Raw genomic sequence first — 23,069 nt, 5'->3', positions numbered from 1 at the left:
GGCTCTATCTATCTATCTATCTATATATATACACGTATAGATTAGGGTTTGAAAATAGGCTGTCAAGGTCCACAGTACTTGTTTATTTTATGAAACTGTGCTCTATGTGTCTGATTTAAGAGGTCACTCCAACCCACATGAGCTTAGCCATGACTCCTCCAGCTTCTCCACAAAGACCCAGGTACACGCTACCTTTGCCCAAATCCTGTTACCAACTCAACCCTATCTATAAACGTTCAACTTGAACTCCTCCTCAAGACTACATCTGTCAGAACAGCTGTGACTACTTACATAGGCAATGCTGGGCCAGCCTGCTCACCTGTGCTCCATGATGGCACCTTCTGATGTTGCACTTAGTGGGACAAACGTCCTTCCTCTTAGTTTGACCTTGGCTCTCCTACCCTCACCTCCCAGGCCAGATCTGTCTGCCTATGTTTGATCTTAGCTCAATCCACATCTGGAAGGCCAGGTCCACCCATCTGTGCTGGACCCTTGGGTCCTCAGACCACATCTGGCCAGCTCCACCTACCAGTATTTGAGCCTGTCTCTCCAGAGCATACCTGGCAGGTAACCTTACCTCAGCATGGCCCTGGCTTCTCAAACCACCTTGACTTTGACCACACTTCTTCAGGCTCCACCGCCACCAAGACTTAGGTGTAACTCCTACCTTTGACTGAATCCATCACCTACCTGTGATCAACTCCTCAGGCCTCAGTGGTCTACACCTGGCAGATCAACTGTCAGCCACTGACGCTGGCCCTCCATAGCACATCTGATAAGCCAGTGCCACCTACCAGCACTCACCTCTAATCCTCACAGTTCAAACCTGTACCCGACAGGTTGAGTGTGGCACCACACACCTGTAATTGCAGCACCTGGGAGGACGCAGAGGCAGGTGGATCTCTGAGTTCGAAGCTAGCCTGGTCTACAGAGCGAGTTCTAGGAGCGCAGTTCTGCCTACTGATTCACTCTGCACCTGGCTCCTCTGCACGTCCTTGGTGAACCAGGGCTATTAACCCTGGCTCTTCAGACCATACCGAGAAGGCCAGAAAAACGGGCCTCAGACCACACACCAGATGGGCTGGCTCTGCTTTATCTGTATGTGATCCTGGGCCTTGAGTTCTTCACGTCTACCTGACCCTGAATGTGCACACTCCGTCCATCCGACAGGCCAGCTCCATCTAGCTGACCTAATGCATGCACTTTCTTCCCCGGGTTGACTTCATGTCTCACCAGCACAGGCAGTTTTGTGAACTCGGGCCTCCATGGATCCTCACCTGCTAATCTCACTCCAGACTGACATAGCCAAAATAAATAAATAAATAAAAATCCAACCTCATGCCAGGCAAAGGTTCCACAAGCCTTACCCAAGAAACTGACCTCCACGTTCCCGTACCTGGCCACACTTCAACTTTACCAGATGAAATTTCACACACTGGGCATGACCATACCTGCAATCCAGAGACGCCCACTCACTCCACACCTCAAGCCCCTAGCTCTCTCAGACGTTTGCTCCACTCACCTTCATTCCCTCGCACAGCACCTCAAAGACCAACTCTGTCTCTGAGGCCTCACCTGACAGACTGATTCTGTCTTCTTTGCTCAGCCAGACTGATCTGAGAGAGGCCTCTCACATCGACCAATCTCTCTACTGGCTGCACAGACGATGTTACCTGACAAATTCTCACTGTACTTAGCCAAGTCCGGCAGACTTAGGGTTCGAGGCTGGGTCTGATCTCAGCAGCCTCTTCTGTGCCTTCCCTAGGAGGACAGCTGTACTGTACACACCTGTAAGGACCTGACTCCATTGCTTTCTGGACAGATGCCGCTCTCCATCCCTTGACTCCCACCAGGTCTGAGACCCCCAAGTCAACTAGCTGTGCGCTACCAGAACTGTTCAGGAGTCACTCGACCACTCGCTTTTGGCCTGATTTCAATCATGGCACTTCAGTCCCTATCTGTGAGACTCCGCTCCAGTCCCCCCGCCCCCCTCGCATTTCCTGTGATGCTGGGGGCTGACCAAGCCAGGGAGCTCCATCTCCCACCCCTGCACCTTCTGCATTCCATGTTCTACTTACACGAGCCTAACCTGGCTCCTCTGGTTTCAGGGGAGACCCAGCCACTCACTTTTGCCCGATCCCGGCTCCAGAGACCTCAGCCATGACACATCAGGGCAGACTCCACCACGTGCCTGAACAAATGCTACTTGCCAAATCTGTTTCCTGCTTCCGGAGTGTGACTCAGGCCTTAGCTATCATCATATTCTCTCTGAAGACCATGGTCTCTCGACCTTTATGTTTCATGAACCTCTCGAACTGCACCCTAATGACATAGTTACCCAAGTGTCCCTGCCTGTGTTTGATCGATCCACCTGCCCCAGGCCTCGCCTTTTAATAACCTGTCTACTCCTGCCCTCCTCACAACCCCACCCTTGACACACCTGATGACAGAAAACAGCCTGGGACACCTTGGAAGATCTGGCAAGGCCGTTGAGGCCTGGGGTCACCTCATCTGAGCAATCAGCTCACTACTAGCCTGTCCTCCCTCTGCAGAAGCTACCAGAGACCATAGCATGGGCATATTTGAGATCACTCAGCCTCTTCCTACGTGGCTGGGCCATGCATCTCCACATGCCCTTCAGATCTCAACTGCTTGAACTATTCATTTTGTTGTTGTTTAGAAATAAGATCTTGCTACATTGCTCTGGCTGGCGCAGAACCCAATAGATAGCCCAGGGTAGCCTTGAACTTGTGATCCTAATGTCTCAAGCACCTGAGATTACAGGGATACATATCTAGCTAACGTCAATAGCTGGACTCTCCTGATCCCACCAGTACCTATCCTCACTCTTTTTCAGACCCAATTCTAGCTCTTGTGACTTCTGCCATGACCCCCATCCCCACACACACCTCAGAGACTCCATCATCCGAGGAAAGAAAACTTGTGAATGTCAGTCTCATTCTGGCCCTGAGAGACTCTAAGCTCAGAAGCACACCTGTGCTGGGTCCACAAGCCAGACACACCAGGCCATGTCAAGTCAGACTGCAGCACTCACACAGACCTTACTGCACTGGCCTTGAGGACTTCAGGCTGTGCTGCACTCCTCTGCCTGCCATCTGTCTCACCCAAGAGACTAACTGCAGAAGCCAGGCCTGCTCCTGAGCTCCACGCATCATCACCCTCATTCAGCGGCGCCCACCCACACCCCTTCTCAGGCTGTTCCGTGTGGCCTGACCCTCGAGGTCTCCACTACCAGCCCTGCCAGCCCTGCCAGCCCTGCCCTCCTTTTCTCTGCACCTAAACATCACTCTTTGACCCTGCCTGCAAGACACAAGTTTCCGTCACATCGCATCAGTTTTCTGTACACTGGGCAGTTACCATGGACGTCCCATTCTGTTGGGCTCCCAGGCTAGCAGCAGGTACCTGTTCCTCCCCTACCACCATGTGCTCAGATGCCAACGCCTAGGGAGGAAGGGGAAAGGCCTCGCCTGCTTTACCCGGCAGGGAACATTTGTCAGAAACCACAGTTTCCCAACAGGAGTTCCTCATCTAAGCCACAGGATGTGTGCCAAGGACGGCAGCACCTGCAAGGAAGTTAACTGACACACAGCAGATGGCATACAACAGTGGGGCAGCATTCTCTCCCACAGATTAGATCCACTGTGGCGGTGCATGCCTGTAACCTAAGCACTTGGGAGGCCAAGGCAAAAGGATCACAAGTTCAAGACCAGCCTGAGCTACCTTGTGAGCTATCCGTTAGCTTGGGCTACACAGAGTCCCTTGCCTCAAAACTCCTTTAAAAGGGGGCGGGGAGCAGCTCAGTGGTCGAGTGCTTGTTTAGTGTGTGCAGATCCTAGGCACTAAAAGAAAACTATTACTTATCTATCTAATTTAAAGAAAGGGGTTTTTTTAAAGAACTTTCAAAGCAAGGTTACCCATTGGTTGATGATGCCAACAGGAAAAGAGCCTCCAGTCCAAAGGCTGGTGGGAAAATGCCCCACCTTCTCGGGTATACCCCAGATGTATCAGAGAACATGCCTCTTCCCAGCCACAGCCACTACACTCTCAGGACACTCGCCACACTCACACAGTAGCCCTGCACTCTAAGTCCTCACAGCCCTTCCTCACAGGTCTGAGGGCTCAGGCCAGTGGCAAGGCGGGTTCCTGTCTCAAGTCCCCCAGGAATGTCGCCTACAGCGTGACCTGCATGCACATTTGCCATCTGAAGTGGGGCTTGCTGTGCAAGCTGCCCAGCCTCCAGGTCTACTGCCTCCTCCCTGCCCCACTCCAGCTGTTCCTGCAGCCTACCAGGCCCAGGGCCTGCCTTACCCTGCCCTTTGGCCTTTATAGACCGTGGCTGCAGCCTGGAGAAAGGTCACGACTGAGAATAACTCACCTCGGCTAATCGAGAGGGCAGCAGTGGCTCTGGTTACCTCACAGTGGGCACAGCTGGAAGGCACCCAAAGGAGTATCGCTTCTCCTCGTAAACTAGGAACTTGTCCAAAGACCAAGCCTCCCTAAGGGCCTCTCTGCCTTTCCCAAAGGGAGACGGACATGCATGCAGCAAGCACTCAATAAATGCTGACCTGACCTGTTGGCTCAGCGGCCAAGACTCGGCAAAGGACACACCAAGCACACAGCACAAGGTGCCCGTACTTACATCCCAGAACTCGAACATGTTTTGAGGGTCAATTCCAAACTCTTTCACTTTGGCCTGGAATAGACAAAGGAAGAGAGATGAGGGGCTATCTGTTGAAGAGACAGGAAGAGGAGCTGCAAGGGGGGAGGAATGACAAGCTCCAGGGACCTTTCACCTTCCTTCCAACCCCAGGGAAGCAGGCTGAGCCAAGGGCAACACCCAAGACGGCTCACTGTCCACCAAGCCACCTCCCCTCCGACACACCAGGGGTCCTGAGCCTACAGAAACTCCTTCTGGTGTGTAAGAACCAGAGATGTAGACCAACCCCCATACCATGTCCTCAACATCTGGCACTCAAACCCAGAGGCCATTCCCTGGGCCAGGCAACTAAGCCTGGACCACTGCTTAGCCTCCCTTCTGAAGATGAGGCCACCTGAGAGATCCCTAAGGAGACAGCCTTGTTCTCAGGGTCTAGGCTGTGGGCAGGCTAAGCCAGACACCCCATACCTATCCTCACTGGAGATATCCACTGAGAACATGAGCTCTGCTGGCACAAGGCAGAAAAGGCACAGATTAGCAGCCTGAGACATCTAACAGGACCCCACCCTTTTGGAGGTTGAAGTGGGAAGAAGGGGAGGCAAAGGGTGGTCGGAAGGACCGAGGTGTGTTCATCGGTCCCAGCTATGTGTTGCACTGCACTGCCACATGGCTGTGTTCCAGTCCACAGGGGCTGTGCTTCCAAGAGCAGCCCTCACTCTGACTCGCTGAGCCTCCTCGATGAGTGCCGCCCACCTCACACAGGCTCAAGGCCAGGCCAACTGTGAGATGGCAGACATGATGGGCTCTAATCCCATTATCCTGACCTCACACAGTCCTTCTAGAGGAAATCTGGGAGTGTGGAGGGATGACACAGCAGGAAAGAGCGTTCATTCCCTGTCCTTGCATTAGACCTGAGTTGAGCTCCTTGCACAGACACCAAGCAGCTCATAACCAATTGTAACTCCAGTTCCAGGGGATCCCATGCCCTCTTCTGGCCTCTGAGGGCATCCGTACTCATGCACACCCATACCTACCCACCCAACCCCATAAAATTAAAATAAATAATTACAAGAAAAAACTCGCAGGGCAGTGATAGCACAGGCCTTTAATCTCAGCACTTGGGAGGCAAAGGCAGGAGGATTTCTGAGTTCGAGGCCAGCCTGGTCTACAGAGTGAGTTCCAGGACAGCCAGGGCTATACAGAGAAACCCTATCTCGAAAAACAACAACAACAACAACAAAAAAAAAAAAAAAAAAAGGAAAGAAAAAGTTGTGGCAGGCTATGTAGCAAATATCTTAATCCCAGCACTCAGGAGGCAAATGTGAGTGGATCTCTGTAAGTTTGAGGCCATCCAAGATAGCCAGATCTATACAGTCAGTCTCTGTCAAAAAAAAGCTCTCTTATCTAGGGCTAGGTAGATGGCTCACAGTAAAGGCACCTGCTGTAGAAGCCTAGCGATCAGAGTTTGATCCCAGGAAGCCACATAACAGAAGCAGGAGAGAATCATAAAGTTGTCCTCTGACCTCCACTGGTGTGTGTGTGCCCACAGATATCATGGGCACACACCTGCAAAATCATAAACGATTAATTCAAAAGAAGTTACACCGAGGACTGGAAAGCTGGCTCAGTGGTTAAGAGCACTTGTTTGTTCTTAGAGAGGACCCAGGTTCAATTCCCAGTAGGATGGTTTACAACCATCCCTACCTCCTGCCCCAGAGGACCTAATGCTTTCTTCTGATCTCTGTGGGCACCTGATATGCATGTGGTATATAGTTATATATGCAAACATACACATTGAATAGAATAAATAAATTAAAAAAAAAAAAGTGAATGCTGGTGGTGTACGCCTTTATTCCCAGCAGGCAGAGGCAGAGGCAAGTGGATTTCTGTGAGTTTAAGGCCAGCAGTCTACAGAGAAGTTCCAGGACAGCCAGAGCTATACAGAAAAAAAAAATCTCCAAAATAACAACAAAAAAGCACATTCATTTACCAGACCTAACAGCTCTAGGGAGGAACAAGATTTCTGCACATCCTATGTGGGCAGGATGCCAGAGGCCAGGAGGGGTGGGGCCTGGGAGATGGGTGGGGACATTATCCCACTGACTGCCTGTCCTTCCTCAGGATTAGAGACTGAATGGAGTCGGCAGGAAAGGCGCTCACTGAGCCTTCTAAACCAGCACCCCAGCCATGATGCTACCCCGAAGCAGACCACTGAGCTTGGTGGATTCTGAGAGACTGAGGTTTTCCCATGGCCCAGGCTTTCCCATGAGGGCATGCAGGACTAGCACTTACCGTGTTCGTAGACAGGGCGACAAAGTGCTTTGCAACTGCAGATGGCTACAAGAAACAGAAGCAGATTATACCAAACCCATCCCAGAGGAGCCACTAAGGGTGGGGATGCCCCACCACTGGAGAAAACCAGATTCTATACAGGACTAACTATTCTCTCTTTGGCCCTGAGGCTGTTAGAGGAACCCACAAAAGGTCAAGGTCGAGAGGGCAGGAAGATGGTGGCACAGGACTATAATCCTAACACTCAACAGACTGGAGCTGGAGCATTGCCATGAGTCCAAGACCTGCCTGGACTACATAGCAAGACCCTGCCCTGCCACAAACCAAGAAAAAAAAAAAAAAGGTGTATAAGGGCCACAGACAAGCCTGCCCATCCCCCCCTCAAAAGCACACAGGGCCAAGGAGTAAAATGAGTCCCAGTGTAAATGGGTGTGGTTGCTGGGAGCAAAGAGGATTCCAAAGGCCAGGGACTTAAAGAAAGGATCCTCAGTCATAACATGGAAACTATTAAAGGGGATAAAGAAAGGCTCCTTAGACATTTAGAGCAGGTTTGGTGAATGCCAAAGCTCTGAAAGCTCTCCTCCCCTTCATACCTCAGCAGAAAGGGCTATGGGGTGGGGGGGAGGAGAGGAACATGGGACATGCACCACACCTCCCACCAAGCTCCGTCTGTGGGAGAGCTGAGAACACACCCCACCACCACCACCTCCTCCTCCAGGAGACCCCAACTACTCACGTCCTTGGCCGCTTCGAGAAACCACTCCTTTGCTGTCTCTGCATTGGTGATGGTCTCCTGGGTGGTGAAGGTCTGTAAGGGAACATGGGGCAGTCAGCCCAGTCCAGGGTGGGCAGCAGAGGGTACACTGGCTGCTGGCTAGCATATCAGCAACACCTACTACAGGCACCTACAAGCACGTGCACATGTCACAGCGGCGCGTCCGGCAGCAACCTACCATCACACCCAGGCGTGGAAGGACCCCCTGAAACTCCCAGGCCTCTCCCAGAGGGGGCTGAGCTACGCTGAGCTTGCTTTACTCCAGCCTAGGCGGGACCTCACAATGCATATGGAAATCCTATTTTTCAAGTTTATTACATTTATTCAGTGTGTGTGTGTGTGTATGTGTGTGTGTGTGCACGCGCGCATATAAGAGTGCCACAGCACATGTGGTGGAGGTGAGGAGACAACTTTTTGGGAATAATTCTCTCCCACCAGGTGGGACCCAGGATCAAAGCCCAGGTCATCCGGCTTGCTGGCAAGCCCCTTTACCTGCTGATCCATCTTACCGACCTCAGATGGACTTCGTATTATTTTGTGTCTATTACGGTACACAAGGTGTACAGGATAATAAATAAACCCTTAGGTTATCAAGCCAAGGCTCTGAAATCAGAGAGGCATAATAAACATGTCAGGTGTGGTGGTACACGCCTATATACCCAGGGCTCAGGGGGCTGAGAGAGGAGACTTCACCCAGCTAATAAAGACCCTGCCTCAAAACCCTGAGGAGGGAGAGAGAAGAAGGTAACAGATGAATCTGTTGAGAAAGAAGTTATCAGGGGCTGGAGAGATGGCTCAGTGGTTAAGAGCACTGACTGGTCTTTCAGAGGTCCTGAGTTCAATTCCCAGTCACCACATGGTGGCTCACAACCATCTGTTTTGGGATCTGATGCCCTTTTATGGCATGTAGGTGTCCATACAGATAGAACACTCATACACATAAAATTTAAAAAAAAAAAAAAAAGAGAGAGAGAAAGAAAGATAGATCACCCCGTACTTAGGAGCCTTTGCAGACCTCCAAGTTCCAAGACAGCCAAGGCTACACAGAGAAACACTGTCACAACTAGGGGCGGTGGGGGGAAGGCAGTTTCAGACACAAGCTGGTGACATGGACCTGTCTGTAAGTACTTAAGCAGCTGAAGAAGGAAGATCAAAAGTTCAAAGTGGACTACAGTTTGAACTCAAGGCTGTCCGAATAACTGAGAGAGAGCCTGTCCGAATAACTGAGAGAGAGCCTGTCTCAATATAAAAGGCTGGGCATGTAGTTCAGTGGTAGAGGTCTTACCTAGCTTGTATGAGACCCTGAGGACACACACACACAGGCAAAGATCACATAAAGTGGGTACTGCCTATGACAAGAATCCAAAGTGAACAGGTTCAGGCTCTTATTAGGTAAACCTTACTTGCTGCCAGACATGGAAAGCATCTGAGGGCAGCTGTGCTAACCAGATCCACAAAGCCCCATTCACTCAGAATCCTTCCTGACACTCCATTGCCCAGGGCAATCCACCCATCCTCCCCACCCCCAGTGCCATACCTTGGAGGCGATTATAAAGAGGGAAGTCTCCGGGGACAGGCTGGCCAGTGTTTTGGCAATGTGGGTCCCATCAATGTTAGAGACAAACCAGACACGGGGACCTCCTTTCGAGTAAGGCTTGAGAGCTTCAGTCACCATGAGGGGTCCCTGCAGGAAGAGAGGACAAGGTTCTAGGGAGAGACTGTTTCCCAACCTTCAGCCCATCCCAGGGTGAGCTGGACGCTCCTTACCAGGTCAGAGCCCCCAATGCCGATGTTGATGATGTCCGTGATGGATTTGCCAGTGTACCCTTTCCAGTCACCACTCCGGACCCGCTGTCACAGAAGCAGATGTGATTAACCCAAACGCACAGTTCACAAAGGTCATTCCTCGTGTCTTGTGTCCCTTTACCCAAATGACAACTGCTAGACCCTGTCAGGAGCCTCTGGTGGTCATAGAACCAGATCCCTGTCACAATCTGTGACATGTTATCCTGGTAGTCTGCCACATGCCGGCTAAACAGACTCTAGGAGAAACAGGGCTTTCTTTTTTTGTTTGTTTGTTTTTTTGTTTTTGGTTTTTTAGACAGGGTTTCTCTGTGTAGCCCTGGCTGTCCTGGAACTCACTCTGTAGACCAGGCTGGCCTCGAACTCAGAAATCCGCCTGCCTCTGCCTCCCGAGTGCTGGGATTAAAGGCGTGCGCCACCACGCCCGGCCTGAAACAGGGCTTTCTTGCCCCACCCCCAACCCCTTTTGCTCTGGCTCTGCTTGCTCTAGCCCTGCTCACTCCAGCCCATAGGTCTTGTAAAATTTGTTTCTCATTACAGATGGTTGTGAGCCACCATGTGGTTGCTGGGAATTGAACTCGTGAACTCCAGAAGAGCAGGCAGTGTTCTTAACCACTGAGCCATCTCTCCAGCCAAATGGGGCTTTCTTGCTCCAGATTCCCCAATGTTTATTTCAAGTGGCCTCCAAAACTCCCGGTCCCAAGGCAGGCTGGCTTCCTAACTCCGTGACAGAAAGGAGAGGCTTCCTCTTAATCTCATGGCATAAAAATGCTTGCCCAGGGCTAGAGAGATGGCTCAGTGGTTAGGAGCAAGGGCTGCTTTTCCACAGGAGCCAGGCTCAGTTTCCAGCACCCATGTGGCAGCTCACCACACCTGGAACTTTGATTCCGGGCAATCTGATGACATTTTCTGAGCTCCATAGATAGGCACAGAAGTGCATAACGCACTCACGCACACTGACAGAAAGCTGAGATGTTCTGACCTAGTCTCTTCCTCTGTGACTGTAAGGTAACTGCTTCTGCAGGGCTTCTCCTGTTGTCATTTCTGCTGGGTTTCACAAGCACCCACTTTGATAACGTTACTTTTGCTTGCTCAACCAACTGGGCTACTCCAGCTGCTCTGCGGGATGTTGTAAGCACTCAAGTGGATGTTTTGTTATCTGCGGCTTTTAACTTTTGCTTGCTACATACTTAATTAATAAACCCACTTACTCAAAGACCAAAAGCATGTGTATTGTATTCTCTGTATGAAAACATTCCCGGCCAGATGGCCTATTATATCCTCATTGCTAAAGTGGGATTCACAGTGGTCTCACTGTGACGCTTTGCCAGAGACCGACTTTTTGACAGGTCTTGAACCAGGGACAAGCAGCCAGCCTCTAGGTAGAGAGCCAAGTAAGTGTGGGTCAAATCCTGGGCCTTGCACCTACTAGACAAATACTCGACCACCAAGCTTTATCACCAGCGCATATGGTTTGAGACAGAATCTTATTATGTATAGAGTCCAAGCTGACCGTGTACTGGCAATCCCCTGCTTCAGCCCTGTAGCAGAGTCCCTACTGTGCTTAACAGTGCTTTCCTGTGTCCCTGCAAAGCTGTTGTAAAGACGATCCTGTCTGTGAATGGGAAGCTTGGTCACAACAACCTCTGCTTTGCTCTCTGATCTCGCCCCTGATCGACGTATTCTTTTAATTTTTGTGCGTGACTGTTCTGCCTGCATGTACACACATGTGTGTACCACATGTGCACTGTGCCTGGAGGCCAGAAGAGGACATCAGATCCCCCAGAACTGCAGTTACAGATGGCTGGGAGCTGCCATGTGGGTGCTGCGAACTGAATCCGGATTCTCTATAGAAATAGCCAGTGCTCTTAACCACTGCAAGAAGCCTCTCTCCAGTCCTCTGACTTCTCTCTTTGAACAAGTCCAGCTACCACACTGTGAGGACACTCAGACCTGTGATTAAGCCCGTGTGGAAATGAGCTGAGGATTCCTTCCAACATGGAGCACCAACTTGCCATTCACAGAGGGAATCTTCCAGAACTGACCCCTTCAGAGAATCACATCACGGGCCAACACTCTGACTACACTGCTAAGCATCACTAGGAAGCATAGAGCCCCCTGAACAAAAACCAGAACAATGCAGGTAAAACTCCTCCCAGCTTCTGACCCAGACACCCCATGTTTGGTGTGTTTACTGTTGCTTTTAGCTGAGTTCTGGTGTTGAGTCCTCCACATCGATAGAGAACTGGTGCAAGCCTCAGGACAGGGTCCTAGTGAAAACGTCAACAAGGGCCCGGAGAGGCAGCTCAGCAGCGGAGAGCACCAGATGCTCTTAAGAGGACCCTGGTTCAACTTCCAGCAGCCACATGGCAGCTCACGATCATCTGTAACTCTAGCTCCAGGGAATCTAACACCCTCTACTAACCTACCTCAGGGGGTACCATATGCATACATACACATACTAACTAACCTCAGAGGGTACCATATGCATACATACACATACTGCACGGACACACAGAGGCAAAATACAGAACACATGAAATAAAAAATAAAATAAAATAAATAAAATACTTGAAACCTAAACAAATTGAGTTTGTGGTAGCTTATGTCTATAATGCTAGCACGCAGGAGGCTGGATTGTCATGATTCTAAGACCGCTGTGTCTCTAAACAAACAAACAAACAAACAAACCTAACACTAACAGAAAGCTTTAAGAGTAAGTGAAACCCTAATAAAGACTAGACATCCCTGAGGAGGCCGCTGGTATGGCTTTAAAGAAAAGGTAGAAACACGCTCGGGACCCTTTACCTACTGGGTTGCCTAGTCTGGCCTTGATGTGATCATCCTGTAGGCTGTACTGTCTTTGCTTGATGTCCCTGGGAGGCCTGCGCTGTTCTAAGGGGAGGCAGAGTAAGGCCCATCTAGGGGAGGAGGGGTGTCCAGAATAGACTAGGGGGAGGGCAGGGAGGGGAAGTGCAGGTAGACTGTAATACACGCAAAGAATTAAAAAAAAAAAAGGCAGGAAGTATTGCTAGAACTTGTAAGGAAAAGAATTTTTATAAGCCAGACTTAAAGGTGTATGCCTGTAATCCCAGCATTGAGAGGAAGAGGCAGACGCATCTCTGAGTTCCAGGCCAACCTGGTATACAGAGTGAGTTCTAACACAGGCAAGGCTAAGTTAAGAAACCCTGGCTCAAAATTAATCAAAGAAAAAAAAACCTTTCTTGGGCAGGAGATGTAGCTCAGTTGATAGAGGGCCTAACTAGCATGTACTATGCACTGTAAAAAACTGGGCATGGTTGCCCACACCTGTAATTCCAGGCAAGGGAACATAAGTCTATTGTCATATCAAGTAGGGACTACATGAGACCCTATCCATAAAGATCTTTTAAATTTTTCAGAGAAACATGCAAGGCATGGCAACACATGCTTTTAATCCCAGTACTCAGGAGGCAGAGACAGATCTCTGTGAGTTCGAGGCCAGCTTGGTCTACAAAGTGGGTTCCAGGACAGTCAGGGCTACACAGAAACCCTATCTCAAACAAAACAAAACAAAAAACCCAAAAATATCAAAACCAGGAACTTGGGAGAGGCAAGGTAGATAGACACAAATGTTAAGTCAAACACAGGGAGTGTGGCATCACGGTCTCAGTGGGCTCAGAGCAAAAATGCAAAGGAATTTACCTTGGGCCAGTGACATGATGGGTGGCTAAGGGCTTGCTGCCAAGCCTGACCTCCTGAGCTCATTTCCTGGGAATCAGATGGTGCACGAGGACTGATTCCCATGAACTGTACTCTGACCTCCACATGCACCGTGGCACATGTATGCGGTGTACAAATAAATACATATAAGATTACCAGGTTCTCATATCTATATAAACCTCATAGAGAAGAAACCTGTGCATACAGTGACTGTCTGACAGACAGCCGCCCCACAGTGAGCTTCTTATGGAGTCTTTTTTTTTTTTTTTTTTTTGGCTTTACGAGACAGGGTTTCTCTGTGTAGCCCTGGCTGTCCTGGAACTCACTTTGTAGACCAGGCTGGCCTCAAACTCAGAAATCCACCTGCTTCTGCCTCCTGAGTGCTGGGATTAAAGGCATGCGCCACCACACCTGGGGCTCTTATGGAGTCTTTTAAGACGCATTAAGCTCTTGTAAGAACTATAGTGTCTAAAACGGTATCTTCTTGAACTAGATGGAGTCAAGCAAGGCAGATACACTACTTAGAGACCTTTAGACACCCGTATTTCCACAGATAGTAGGAGGCTGAGAAGACCAGGCAGCTGTAAGAACAGGTGATATTTTACCTGAGAAAATGAGTTTTAGGAAGCCAAGGGCCTTAGAGAATCATTCCCAAGCCTCGAGAACGCATTAATTGACTATCAAGCCATGGAACTACATGAACCAGCTAGGCATGGAGGTGCATCCCTATATTTCTGCCACTCAGGGGATGGAGTCAGGGTGATCAGGTGTTCCAAGCCAGCCTCAGCTACATGGTGGCACTGCTTCAAAAACAAAACAAAAACAAAACAAAATTCCAACCACACCAACAGGACTATCAACTCTTCTGTCTTCCCCGTCTCTGTAAAAGTAAAGTGGTCCCTACCATCAGCTTCCCCATGCCTGGCTCTTCAAATGAGGGACGGTACTCCAGAGTTGCACGAAAGGAAACAGGTTTGTGTATGTGTACTCGCACCTAGCTTAGCTGACCTATGCTTCTGTCTGCTACTGTAATGGGTCATATGAGAAAGTGAGTAGGGGAACTCTGCCTTTTTTTTGGGGGGGGGGGTTCGATACAGGGTTTCTCTGTATATCCCTGGCTGTCCTGGAACTCACTTTGTAGACCAAGCTGGCCTCGAACTCAGAAATCCGCCTGCCTCTGCCTCCCGAGTGCTGGGATTAAAGGCGTGCACAACCACGCCCAGCTCTGCTTGTGGGTTTTCTAGTCTTATTTTATGTGCATCCGTTTCTTCTCCATGTATGTATATGCACCACATGCATGCCTGGTGCCCACGGAGGTCAGAAGAGAGCATTGGAGCCACTGGAATTGGAGTTATAGACAAGTGTGATGCACCGTGTGGATGCTGAGACTTGAACCTGGATCTTCTGCAAGTGCAGCCAATGTTGTTAACCAAGGAGGCCTGGTGCCAGGCACAGGAAAAAATATTTAGTTGCTCAGCTTCTCACTCAGTCTCGCACACACAAATTATGAGAGAAAAACACATTTCTAATATAAGTTCACACAGCCTTTCTTCCTGTATATGAGGTTTTAGGACACATGCCACTGTTGTTTTGTATTTAGAAACAGTGTCACCACAGTCCCCCAGGCTGGCCTCCTGAGTGCTGGGTGACAGGATGTGCTACCACCCCTGACCAATAACTAACAGTACAGTAGCAGGTCAATACAGCCACAGTTACTGACAATCCTGATAACGGAGGGGAGGTTTTCTTTTGGTTGTTTTTTTTTTTTTTTTTAAAGATTTATTTATTTATTACATGTAAGTACACTGTAGCTGTCTTCAGACACACCAGAAGAGGGCACCAGATCTCATTGCGGATGGTTGTGAGCCACCATGTGGTTGCTGGGATTTGAACTCTGGACCTTCGGAAGAGCAGTCGGGTGCTCTTACCTACTGAGCCAACTCACCAGCCCCCTTCTTTTGGTTGTTATTTCTCCTTTACTGTGTGACATTTTGATACATGGATTTAAGTAACGATCAGGTCAGAGTAACTGGGATATCCATTGTTTCAATCAGTTACCATTTCTCTTTATGAGAGCTAGCCTGTCCCATGCCAGGCTCCCTGGCCCTGACTTCTGACTCCCCCACCTCAGCTTTCCCACTGCTAAGACCAGCAGCTGCAACACTTGCCTGACTGTACTCTTTACTTCTGAGAGGACCAGTTTCAGGAAGTAGAATTCCTCACTGGGATCGCCACTGGTTAGCAGTGTCTTGCTTGCTTTTTCATTGGGCGTTTTGATTTGAGACAGGGTCTCCCCACATAGCCTAGGCTGGCCCAGGACTGGCAAATCTTCCTACTTCAGGCTCCCTGTGCTAGGATTACAGGCACGATCCACCACCCCCAAGCTGTGCATTTTGAACTAAAAATACCTGGTCAGTCTACAGCCAGCCAATCCAAGAGCCAGCTTTAAGGGGGTGTCATCCTGCAATAGCAATGGAGGGGGACTAGCACCGCACTGTACCCCCAACATGTCTGAGCTTACATAGCATGATCAGAGCACCTGGCTCCCACCCTGCCACACACAGCAGACAGACAGACAGACAGACAGACAGAGATGCCCTTCACACTCAAAACATCAGGGACATTCTGAAACCTGAAGTCCCACCAGGGCTTTCTAGCTTCCCTCATCCCAGGAAGCCCTATATACAGGTGTCGCAGGCCTTTAAGATAAATGTCACTTTGAGATCTAGAAATGGCTCCTGGCCAAGGCAAGCCGACTTTGACCAGCCATATGCGGGAGCCGCCGCTCTCAGGCACCAGTCCAGAATGCTTACAGCTGAGCAGATGATCACTCTCTGAGCATGCCCAACCCGCACAGACACACACACACACACCACACGTGCACACACCCACAGCGCCCACACATCACCGCTGCACTCCAGACCTGATAACGACTGCCAGCCAACCCTTGCAGGATTACCCTGGGGAATACACACTGAGGCCACAAAGGTTTATGTAGGTTAAGTTAGCCAGTCTCTAGGCAACCCATACTGCCCCCCCACCCCCACCTCCACATACACAGATAGAGGAGGTCGGCTAGGCAAGGTATAACGTCTTTAATCTCAGAATTAGGAGGGCAGAGGCAAGCAGATCTCTATGAGTCCGAGGTCAGTATGGTCTACACAGGCCAGTTCCAGGCCAGCCAGGGTTACATAGTTAGACCCTGCTAGGACAGACGGACAGAAGGGAAGAAGGGAAACAAGGGGGCATGTGTATGGTGTGGTTCTGTGGTCTAATACGGACCCAGGATGTGCTTTACAATTTTATACTGCACATAACCTGTGTGTGCGGAGGGAAGTAGGCTGTAGCTCGGTTGACAGCACCCTCTCCTAGCACCTAAAGCCTCAAGTTTGACAACCCCCACCCAACGCCCCCAGCACCCCGTGACAGGTTGTGATGGTGCACACGTACGACCCCAGACCTTGGGGGATGAAAAGAGCATGCTCGTTCTGAGAAGAGCTGAAGGAAAATTCAGGTCTCATCAGAGAGAGCAGGGTCAGCAACCACACAGGTCACCCCCACCTGAGGCTGCAACACAAAGTCCTGCCTCTAGGGAGAGCCACAGGGCCAGATTCCTAAACACACATACACACGGACAAAAAGCACGTCAAGGCTAGCATCTGCTTACCTGGCAGAAAGACTTCATCTTATCCAGAACCTTGTTCACCTCCGGCATCACATCTTTGCCGTCCACCTTGATGGGTGTGTTGGACCGGTTCCGAAGGGCCACATGCAGCACCGCCCGATCCTAGAAATGAAGGAGACTATGAGGAGCACAGTAGACCCTAGAGCTAGACTGGTCCTAGGTGGGGAAGGTCCAATGTAAGGCAGCCCTCTGCACAGCACAAGCAGGTCCAGGCATCCATTAACATCATCGTCTTGTATAGAGGGCCTGGGAGGGAAAGCCATTCTGGGACTCTGAGGATAGGCAATCCTGTGCCCCCCCTGCCCCCTTGTATGCTGTGAACATTCAGAAGCAGATACAGAAGGACCTGAACAACCCCTAAGGGCCTGAAGGACCCCAGCGCATGAAAGGCCTGACTGAAGATGAGCAATGTATAGTGGTGACGACACAGACCAGAGATGAGCAGTAAGCTCCTTCAGTCATAAACTCAGCCCTCCTGAGGGGAGCGTTTCTTGTTTCTGGCACCTTCTAAAAATGTCACAAGGCCTCAGGATGTGAAGCAAGACATGGAACAGAAGCTCCTCTCACCAAACAGTCTCACCACTGCCACAAACTAACCCAGAACAGAGGTCTTCAACAGGTGCCAAGCAGCTCACCTGGCCACAAGGGCAAAAGAGCAGCTAAAGACAATAGCAATTGGAAGGAAGCAGGTATAAAGGTCCCAGATGGTCAGGAAAGTGACCAATCTAGACAGAGGTTCCTGTGTGGGGGAGGGTCTGAGGGTAGCCCACCTACCGTATCTATCTATCTAGTCTCACTCCTTCCCATGTTCCTCAAACAAATGCACATTCCACCCCCCCAAAGGAAGCCCCCCTCCCTCGACTGTGGCCTCCCTCATATCACACAAGCCCAGCCATGCAAGATCAGCTGCTTCTCATTGCACCTCTGACCTCCAAGCCTTAGATTCCTCAAATGTAAAAAGACTCAGGGCTGAAGAGAAGGCTCAGTAGTTAAGAGCACATACTTGCCAGGTGGTGGCACACACCTTTAGTCCCAGCACTCAGGAGGCAGAGGCAAGAGGCTCTCTTATGAGTTCAAGGCCAGCCTGGTCTACAGAGTGAGTTCCAAGACAGTCAGGGCTACACAGAGAAACCCTGTCTCAAAAGCCAACCAACCAACCAACCAAAAAGAGCACATACTCCTCTTCTAAAAAGCCAGAGTTGGATTCCCAGTACACACCCCGGGTGGCTCCCAACCATCTCTAACTGAAGTTCCGGGAGAATCTGACAGCTCTGTAGGCACCTGTACTTATGTACATACACCCACATACTCATAATTAGAAGGAAAAAAATATCGACACTGAGAATTCTCAGTGTGGAGTGTCTCCTATGCCAGCAGGCTTCTCCATCAAGTCAGGGCCAGGATTTCCCAACCCCTGTCATACTCTCACCTTTTATTCATTCCACTGTCAAAGAAACTAAGGGCTTTGGTGACATGATTTTTCTTGTCACTAGAACAACCTGTAGCAAGGATTCATTAGAGTATCAAGGCTGAAGTTCTCCAAGAAAATGTCTCAGCCAGCCTTAAGCCAATCCCTCCCTTCAGGCTTGGGTTGTGCCCCTCCCTGGACACCAGGAACTGTGCCAATTTGCTTGCCAAGTCCAGGCTGCCAGTCTCAGAGAAATCACACCCCAAAGCTCTGCAACCTCCCTTGCCCCCAAAGAAAAGCCTTTAGCACCTTCGTGAGGCAAAAGCATTGCTTAAGAGCAAGGGTGAAGACACAGGGCGATGCTGATAACGGTCAGCAAAGAGGAGGGGGAGGGTGTAACTGCTTACCTCGGTGTAGTTGATCTTGGAACCACTGAACATGTTGTCCCGTGCAGCCTCCACGCCTCTGGACTTGGCCTAGGGAGAGAAGCCACTGAGGCCTTGTATCCCATCCTCATCGGCTATCACAAGTCCAACACCCCCCACCCCACCCCCACCCTCCCCACCCCCGTGAGACTGACAGATGTTCTTCATAGCCAGATTCCTTTTCCACCACCTTCAAAGAGTCTGCTCAATCGGCAGGGCCTGGAGATCCCTGGGATACCAACTCCACACCTGGACCTAGAACCCAAAACAAAGCGCAGCCCCCCCCCCAACCCAAACCAGAGATCACAACTCCCCAGTCAGAACATTACCAGCTCCACCAGCATCTGCATCACCTCCTTGTTCACAAGGTTCTTGGAGTAATCCACCAGAATATGCCCATGGTTGGTGTTGAGGTTCAAGCTGCAGAAAGATGGAGACGCTGCTGGTCACACCCCAGCGGCAGTGCCTGGCCACAAAGGCTGACCTGTAGCAGTGTTAAGTAGTGTAGAAAGCCATGCCACAGAAAGAAGATGGAGACAGATCCTGGGCAGAGCTTCCCCCTTCAAGCTCCACATCTCAAACTTACAAGGGAACACCCAGGGAGAGGTATCAGGGACTTCCAGTGAGGAACCACAGGTGGTCATCCCAGGTCCCTCGCCTCCCGGCATCGGTGACAAGGCACGGGGATGCATCACATGTACGATTTCTTCCACCTTCCCTTCTATTTCGCAGTCGCTCTCAAGTCTCTCTGGCCTCTGCATCCTGCCTCCGCCGCTCTATTTTTTACACCGTGGCTCCCAAGAAATCTCAGCCTACCCACCCTGTCTGACCAAAGCCCACTAGGAGCAGGTGGGAGGGGACAGCTCTGTCGTGCCTGTCGAGCCAGCAGCGGCTGCTCCTCCTCATGGATGGTTAGCAATTCCTACTCAAATGGCTGAGACTGAGAGGCGGGGGCGAAGGGATCCCCAAGGAGGAGCCGATTCCTCCTAATGACTAAGCAGCCTCGGCCCTCTGGCTAGCACGCGGGTCCCAATACCCACTCCAAGGAGGCATCAAGGACAAAGTGCGGCCCCGGCCTGGGCCCTGCGGGGCTGCTGGGGGATCCCGGGAGCCCCGACCCCGTGCGTGCACCTGAAGTTGTTGAAACGCTCCGGATCCGCCTCAAAAAGTTGGCGCAGCTTGAGGTTGGCAGAGTTTGCGCGGTGCCACTCCAGCAGCTTCTGGAACTGCGGGTTCTGGGTGAGCGCAGCCATGGCGGGGGACCCGAGAGGTACACTGAGCAGGACGTGCACGGAAGAAGGAAGGAAAGAGGAGCGGCGGCGCGCGGCAAGTCAGTACCAGTGCGCGCAGCGGGCTTTATGGCGCAGGCGTCCGACCCCACCCCGCCTCCGGCCCCGCCCCGCCTCTGGCCCCGCCCCTCCTCTGTCCTCCGCGTCCGCTAGGCGACCTTGCCGGCAGCTGTAGATCTGGGGGCCTCTGCTGGCATCTCTGTAACACAAGTGTGGCCACTTGCGATGAACCTTGGCTGGCTTCTGTTCGGAAGTAACTTGAAGGGCAGAGGCGGAGTTTCTCACGCCGGATCCGCTTGCTTCTTTCATTCATTCATGTATTCAATTCAGCAGAACCTTTTTTTTTTTTTTTAAAGGATTTATTTACTATATGTAAGTACACTGTAGCTGTCTTCAGACACTCCAGAAGAGGGAGTCGGATCTCCTTACGGATGTGGTTGCTGGGATTTGAACTCAGGACCTTCAGAAGAGCAGTTGGATGCTCTTACAGGCTGAGCCATCTCACCAGCCCAATTCAGCAGAACTTTATGGAATGCCTTCCTGGTTAGAGGTACTAAAGCAAGTGTTGTGGGTATGTAAGCCAAATAAGTAAATAGAATTTATGGGATTTCAGAGCTGGCAAGTGCTCCTGAGAAGAGGCAAACTGGATGAAGCCCGAGAGATGAATCTGTGGTTAAGAACACATAGTTCCCTTGCAGAGGACCTGAATTGAGTTCCCAGTACTCATAACTGCCTCTAACTCCCGCTGCAACCAATGGGAATACCAATGGCACTTGCATCCTCATGCTCATACCCACCCCACACATATAATTAATGCTAAAATTATATACCCACCCCACACACATAATTAATAAAAAATTGTATGTCCACTCCCACACATAATTAATAAAATATCCACCACACATAATAAAATGAAGTTATATGTATATATATTTAAAGGCATGTTGGAAATAAGCATTTCCTTTAACTAAATGGTTAAGGAAAAAAATTCACTCTTTATTATATTTGAGTAAAAGCATGAAGGGGAAGAAATGATCCAGTTGGCTACCTGGAAGGAAAGTGTTCAAAGGGAAAAGACACTGCAAAGTCTGAGACAAGAGCACCCATAGATGTCCCACAAACAGAAGGCACCTGTGGCTGGAGTGGAGCAGATTAGGGGAAGAAGTCATAGAGGTGACATTAGAGAGAAGGGAATTCACCCAGTGGCTTACAAATCATTGTGAGAATTTTGATTTCTGTTTAGAGATGAGGAGCCACCGAACAAGTCCACATGGAGCAGGGACTTTATCTGACACACTGCCTAAAGGATCAGTTACTAAGGAGCTCAGTGAGCTACAGCAGGTCCAGAGGGAGGGAGCTTCAGTCAAGCAGGAGGAGACGGGCATAGAGGATGGAATGAGTGAGGGATCCAGAATCGCCTGGAGAGAAAGGACAAGATATGCACTTTAGGATCCAACTTCCTAGAAAAACTGGGATTCTCATCCACAAGTCCGAGGGACAAGGGAGACTTCTAATGAGGACGGGTAGCTGAGGTGAAGTGCTTGCGGGGGACTGTGGGAAATATGTGTAAGTTTTGATACTTGCTAAGATTTTCAAACAGTGCTGGACATCTAGCACTGGGCTGGCAGGCACTGGGGTGGCACTATAATCCCAGCATGAAGGGAGGAAAGGCAGGAAGATCGAGAGTTCAAGGCCAGGATCAGCAACATAGGAGTCTGAAGCCATCGCGTCTAAAAAAAACAAAACACAGGAGCTGAGAAATTTGTAAAGCATTTGCCTCAGAAGCATGCGGACACGTTTACTCTCCAGAGCCCATGGGAAAACTTGCACATGGTGGCCTTTTGCAATCTCAGTGCTAGAGAGGCAGAAACAGGAGGGTCCTATGGTTCAATGGCCAGCCTGGCCTCGGCGGTGAGCTCCAGATCTCACCAACAGACCCTGACTCAAAAAAGAAGCTGAAAATTTTATAAAATATGTTATTACAAGAGGGACTGGCGAACCTTAAAAAAAAGCAGGGCAGCTGTAGCGCACACCACTAATCCCAGCACTCTGGAGGCAGAGGCAGGCAGATCTCTGAGTTCAGGGACAACCTGGTCTGCAAGAGTGAGAATGAGTTTCAGGACAGCCAGGGCTGTATAGAGAGGCCTTATTCAAAAAAAAAAAAAAAAAAAAGGTGGGCGGGGGGGGGGGGGGGAGAAGTGGGGCTGACAAAATAGCCCATGGGTCAAAGGTATTTGGGGCCAAGGCTGATAACCTAAACCTAATCCCTGAAATCCACATAATAGAAGGAAAAAATGAACTGCCACAAACTGTTCTTTGAGCACAGGCACTCTGGGGCACACTCCCTTCAAATAAACAGGTCTAACTAAATATAAAACGGGGCAGTATTTCTAGGAACAGTGTTCAAGGATGTCCTCTGGCCTCCATGTAAATTGCAGACAGACAGACACACACACACAAATTCACTCCCACCTTGAACCTCAACTAGCAGGAATGCCAGTCTTATTGTCCCTGTCCCAAGAGTCCTCAGACTGGCCCAGCAGTGTCTACAGACTGAAAAATTTATAAAATATATTAAGAGAGGCTGGCAAACCTAAAAAAGCAGGGCAGTGGTAGTGCATACCCCTAATCCAAGCACTGAAGACTCATTTGAGCAGGCTCTCATGTGCTTTCTGGACCAGGTTCAGTTAATACGGATTGTGCTTAATCTGTGGCTATAATGCCCTTTTGGTAGGGGGTACTTTTGAAGGCAGCCAGAGAGGCTTTCCTTCCACCCTCTCTTCCTGTTCCCATGAATTATCAGAGATCAATGTACTCAGGACAGACTGCCTTTCCTGCTGAGCCATCTTCTCTGCCCTGAGCTTCAGTTTTAAGGGAAACAAGAGGTAGGGTTCCCCCTTGATTTTTATTATGTTGTTTTGAGTTGCTGTTTACTACTTTTTAAAAGCTGAAGCCCAACTGAGCAGTCAGTCCCTCACCTTTAACCCCAGCACTGGGTAAACAGATGTAGGC

At 50.2% G+C, this 23,069-nt stretch overlaps 1 protein-coding gene across 1 annotated transcript in view; it reads right to left on the bottom strand.

Moving 5' to 3' along the window:
• Gpi (glucose-6-phosphate isomerase) overlaps positions 1–20,138 on the bottom strand; it is a 29,265-nt gene extending 9,127 nt beyond the window's left edge. Inside the window, exons 1-9 of the mRNA XM_021166797.2 lie at positions 19,900–20,138; positions 19,098–19,188; positions 18,751–18,819; positions 16,918–17,037; positions 9,513–9,596; positions 9,283–9,429; positions 7,707–7,778; positions 6,971–7,015; positions 4,661–4,714 (exon numbers count right to left, since the gene is read on the bottom strand). Coding sequence (XP_021022456.1) covers positions 4,661–4,714; positions 6,971–7,015; positions 7,707–7,778; positions 9,283–9,429; positions 9,513–9,596; positions 16,918–17,037; positions 18,751–18,819; positions 19,098–19,188; positions 19,900–20,021 — 804 coding nt within the window. The 5' untranslated portion in view covers positions 20,022–20,138. The remainder of the gene's footprint in view (positions 1–4,660; positions 4,715–6,970; positions 7,016–7,706; positions 7,779–9,282; positions 9,430–9,512; positions 9,597–16,917; positions 17,038–18,750; positions 18,820–19,097; positions 19,189–19,899) is intronic.
• Positions 20,139–23,069: the final 2,931 nt, after the last annotated feature.

This window comes from Mus caroli, unplaced genomic scaffold (genome assembly GCF_978045245.1).
Source record: "Mus caroli unplaced genomic scaffold, Mus_caroli_1 scaffold_8, whole genome shotgun sequence".
Taxonomy (NCBI): domain Eukaryota; kingdom Metazoa; phylum Chordata; class Mammalia; order Rodentia; family Muridae; genus Mus; species Mus caroli.
Note: the sequence above shows the minus strand (reverse complement) of the source record. Positions and strands in the feature narration are given on the sequence as shown.